This window comes from Limulus polyphemus, unplaced genomic scaffold, assembly GCF_000517525.1.
Source record: "Limulus polyphemus unplaced genomic scaffold, Limulus_polyphemus-2.1.2 Scaffold6178, whole genome shotgun sequence".
NCBI lineage: Eukaryota > Metazoa > Arthropoda > Merostomata > Xiphosura > Limulidae > Limulus > Limulus polyphemus.
The window spans coordinates 7260-12265 of record NW_013671788.1 but is presented as its reverse complement, the minus strand read 5'-3'; the positions used below and the strand labels follow the sequence as shown (position 1 = coordinate 12265).

Sequence of the window (5006 nt, the reverse complement as noted above, 5' to 3'; positions counted from 1 at the left end):
AATTACTTGTGTAGCGATTGGTCCAAGTTTTCTCGTGATGAGAGAACCCAAATGAAGTTTCTTTTAGATAAAACTAGTGAAGCCAAGAAAAGTCTTCAGCAAAGGTTACAAACAGACTCAGAATATTATGAAAGGAATAGATACTGGATTGAACAAGAAATCTCTCATTTCCAATCAAAACACTGTTCTCATATGGCCTCAATAATAACCAAAATTGATGACTTGACATCAAAACTTACACATACTGAAAGGAACTTTCACAACTTAAAGCAAGATGCTGTAAAGAAAGAAAAACAAAGAAGCTTACTTGAAGAAAAATACAGAATAAATTTCTTTAAAGATTGTGAAAAAAGACTTAAAGACTTGGAGTCCAAAGTAACATACATTGAAACATGTTTAAGTAATGGATGTTACTGTAATACTACTACTAATAATAATAATGTACTAAAAGACTCTTACACAGATCTAGAGAATCATACTAATCACTCACAAGATGTGCTTGTGAGACTAAGTAATTTGGATTCTAGGGTTAAGATAACCTCTGACATACTTGGTATTGAAACAGAAGCAACGAAAGAGGTCATGGAAAAATCAGAGATCAACCTACTTAGAAAGTCTGTGACACCTAGTCAGGAAAATTATCTGTATGATTTAAATAATGAAAATAAGACAAATAACATCATGTCCCTTTCTACCTTCACTAAAATGCTTTTTCAGAAAGTTGGAATGATAACAGCCTGGACAAAGAAGACTCTTATGCTTCTATACAAGCAAAGCTTATCAACAGAAATAGAGCCAGAAGACCCCAAAGGTTGCTTTCTTGATGAGTTGGGACATTTGGTAAAAATCTGTCAGTGCCTCCTTCCTGAAGATAAGTTAGAAACAGATCTAGTGTACCTTCTCCTTATCCTTCAGGAAATAGCCACAGCAGCCATAAAATTAAATGAATTTGGATCAATACATATGAATTTTGTAATCAAGGAAGTGTACAAGATAAACAAACTTATGACATCAATTGAACTCAAGTTAAGTAAGATTTCAACTGACAAAGACATCAGCTACAATGATGTCTTGCTTCCATCTTCTACTTCATTGTTATCGACTTTAATCATGTCTACCTGGGATACTTTGAGTACATCAGATAATAATATTTTTCAAACTATGTATTGTAAAGATGAATTTTTTAGAAATGAACTTCTGGGTCTACAAGAAAATTGGAAAAAAATAAGGAAGTTTTTGGATAATGAACGAGATAGTAGAATTAAAACTCTAGTCGGATTTCTTCAAAATGATCAGCTTGAAAGATCAAATCAGAGAAACCACGAGTTAAAGGATAAAGATTTTTGTGTTGAAAATATTGTGTTGGAGGAATTACTTCTTGGTGAAATCCATCAAGTTATTCTTTGTCACAGTGGAATAACTAAAACTCAAGTTCTCTCGAAGCTTGAAGAGTATTGTATTACAGCTTTGTACACTGAATCAAAAGCCTTTGAAATTTGGACTACTGTTACTCAAAGCCAGTTTGCATTAGAGGTAGAGAATATCTTTGCTTTGATAAAAAACAGTTGTGTCAAAAATATATCATTTCTTGGTTATCAGCTGAACATTGGAGATAAGCTACTAAGTGATCAGTCTATTCACTGCCTCATGGAATTAACGGAATTGTGTGTATTTACTGGAATGCTTCAAGCCGCTACTATCTACTGTGCAGAAAGATTGAAAACCTTAAAAGTTACACATAGTGCTGTACCAAAAACAGACTTTCAAAAATGTAATCAACTACGGGAAGATAGCTGGCTAGAGAATTTTCACAGCCATTTTCAGCAGAAAGCAAGTGAGATGGTCACATTTTATTGTCCATTTTCACTTCCAAAGAGGAAACCAACATATATTTCTGACCATTCAAATGATTCTTTTTATATTGTTGAGAAGTTAACCAAATTTAATGCATTAAACATTGGCAAAATGAAGGAAAGGTATAGTGAAAAACTACTTGCATTGAAACTGGGCTACCAGGAAGAACTTCTGAAGATGTATTCAGAACTAGAAGCCTTGAAACAACAACAAGAAGGCCGTTCAACATGTAAAACCAAAGTAGGGAATAGTTTGTGTTCTGATGTAATACATTGTCAAGAGACACCACAACCAAGCACAATATGTCAAACCTGCAAGACACTACAACCAAGCACAGTATGTCAAACCTGCGAGACACCACAACTAAGTACAGTATGCCAAACCTGCGAGACACCACAACCAAGTACAGTATGCCAAACCTGCGAGACACCACAACCAAGTACAGTATACCAAACCTGCGAGACACCACAACCAAGTACAGTATGCCATACCTGCGAGACACCACAACCAAGTACAGTATGTCAAACCTGCGAGACACCACAACCAAGCACGGTATGTCAAACCTGCGAGACACCACAACCAAGTACGGTATGCCAAACCTGTAAGAAACTTGAACAAGCTAGAAAAGCTCATGGAGAGGAGTTGGAACACCTACAAAATCAACTTTTCAGTGAGAAAGAGAGCATGAAGAAACAACTGGAAATCAGTTTTGAAGAGCAGGTAATTCAGTCATTTTGTAATAGTACTCTTGTCATGTAATTACCAGGTTTTGTATACATTTAAACTAATTTTATTCATTGTAAATGTAATATTTTATGATTAGCAACGCGATGCTTTTCATTTTATAACATTCATTACCTAATTACACATATTTGTTAGATGTCAGTCTCTTCTGGAAATAATATTTTACAGATAGACTGATGTAAAAGCCTGTCAAAAATGAAGGGAAACCAAAACTATTTCATATAAAACTGGCAATACACAAAAGAAATATAAAATTTTCTTTCCTAGGAACATGCCACAGATTGCTCCTGAATCCACTACATATAACTGAGCAAACATGCTACATATTGGTGCTTTTGGATAAAAGATTAAAATGTATGATGACCATTTAATTACATACTTATCTGTTTTTTGTCCTCCTCCTCTTCCTCCCTACAGATAATAGGAATATTCAGTCTATTTTAACAAATAATAATAATAACATAATAATTCCCAAGCATTGATTGGCACTAATTTGTGACTTATTCTTTCATGGTAGGCTTCCAGGCTTTTCTATTCTGATCCTACCTAGCTTGACATCATAATGATGTGGTGTGATGCACACAACGCTATCCCTGATTTGGTCCTGGGAACTCCTTCCTTGACAGGCATTTATATAGAAGGAAAAGTGTTGAAATTTAGGAGATATTTATGCCTCTGTTAGAGATTAAATTCGACTAAAATGGGTACAGGCAATCAAAATAGTATTTTTTTTTTCTTACTTCATATTAATGAACTTAAATCTATGGACTGAAAGAAGATATTAAGCTTAGTTTCATAGACTGAAAGGAGGTAGTAAACTCAGTTTCATAGACTGACAGCAGGTAGCAAACTCTCAGTTTCGTAGACTGACAGCAGGTAGCGAACTCTCAGTTTCGTAGACTGACAGCAGGTAGCAAACTCTCTGTTTCGTAGACTGACAGCAGGTAGCAAACTCTCTGTTTCGTAGACTGACAGCAGGTAGCAAACTCTCTGTTTCGTAGACTGACAGCAGGTAGCGAACTCTCTGTTTCGTAGACTGACAGCAGGTAGCGAACTCAGGTTTTTAGATTATAAATGTAGAATATAACAGTCAACATGTACTGGATCTTCAGGTCATCTATAATGTTTACAGATCTGATCCTTAGTGTTTTTATCAGTATTATGAAGTTTTCAAATGTTCATTTTATTTTAGGTTAGATCTTGTAATGAAGAAAAAGTTAAGTTAGAAACAGAACTACAACTTGCCCAGAAACACCTCATGAATGTAAAGGTAAAGCTGAGAATTAGTTAGGTGTATCTGTTATGTGTAAAATTAAGTCGTTAAAAGCTTACAGGATATCTTAAAACTAATAAATAGTTGATAAATGTATCACTTTTGTAAAAACTTTTATAGGTTTTATATCGAGTTTTTACAATATTTTTTTCACCTATTATTTTTTTTTCTGTAGTTGAATTGTTTCAGAAAATCCTGTTTATTTAGATAACATAAATCATTTTGTAGTATGCCATGCTTTTATTCAGTTTCAAGTGTAGTTAACCCTTAAATTAAACAGATTTGTCTACATATAATACTTTCAGTGTCAATTTCAATCTGTAATAGTAAAATTATATAAGGATGGTTTGTTTACTTTCTAACATACTGTTTATCTGTTATCTATTTAAAAAGAAAAAAAAATCCATGTACACACAACTTTCAAAATTGATCAGGGTATTTTAGATAACTGAAGCATAATAGGTTGAAAATGAGGTTAAATTAGCAGTGTTTATTTCATAATTTCAGCATTAAAACTATAATTTTGGTCATTTATGTAGAAGTATATCAAGACAACAGTTTTATCTGGGTGAATGTGATGCTTAAAATTCATATTTGTGTACAAAAAAATGGTAATTGTTTCACTTGTTTCCTGAGATAATGTTTTTTTTTTTATATTAAATTTTGTGGAATCCTTTTCTCTGTCATAACTCTTACAAAATTCTCTACTTTCATAATTTTCAGGTTGAGAATGAGGAACAGATGAGAAGTTTGATGAAATTCCATCAACAGAAAGATGAGATTTTCAGTGAAGAGACTGTATTGCAACATTATCGACAAGAGATCATCGAGTGTAAGGTGTGTTTTTGTTGTTTTTAAGAAACTACATAAACTAACACAAAGTTTCGAAAAATTAAAATAAATTTTGTTATATAATTAAAACATACTAGAAGACTTGAGGTAAAACTAAGCACATGTATGAAGAAGTAATTTCTTGACAGTGTAATAGGTTCTCTTTTTCAACAGCCAAAGTATTCTGTAATTGTTTTTCTCATTTCTGTAGTTTTGTATTGTATTCGAAAACTATATACATATTACAGACGCATTTTAGATATATATACAGGGGATGGCAAAAATGACTTCACATTTGTTTTTC

At 33.1% G+C, this 5006-nt stretch overlaps 1 protein-coding gene across 1 annotated transcript in view; it reads left to right on the top strand.

Annotated features, from left to right (window-relative positions):
* The window catches only part of LOC106473443, a 48001-nt gene that overhangs the window by 36602 nt on the left and 6393 nt on the right, over positions 1–5006 (top strand). The window contains exons 13-15 of the mRNA XM_022401882.1: positions 15–2574; positions 3791–3868; positions 4595–4708. Of these exons, the coding sequence (XP_022257590.1) occupies positions 15–2574; positions 3791–3868; positions 4595–4708 (2752 nt within the window). The remainder of the gene's footprint in view (positions 1–14; positions 2575–3790; positions 3869–4594; positions 4709–5006) is intronic.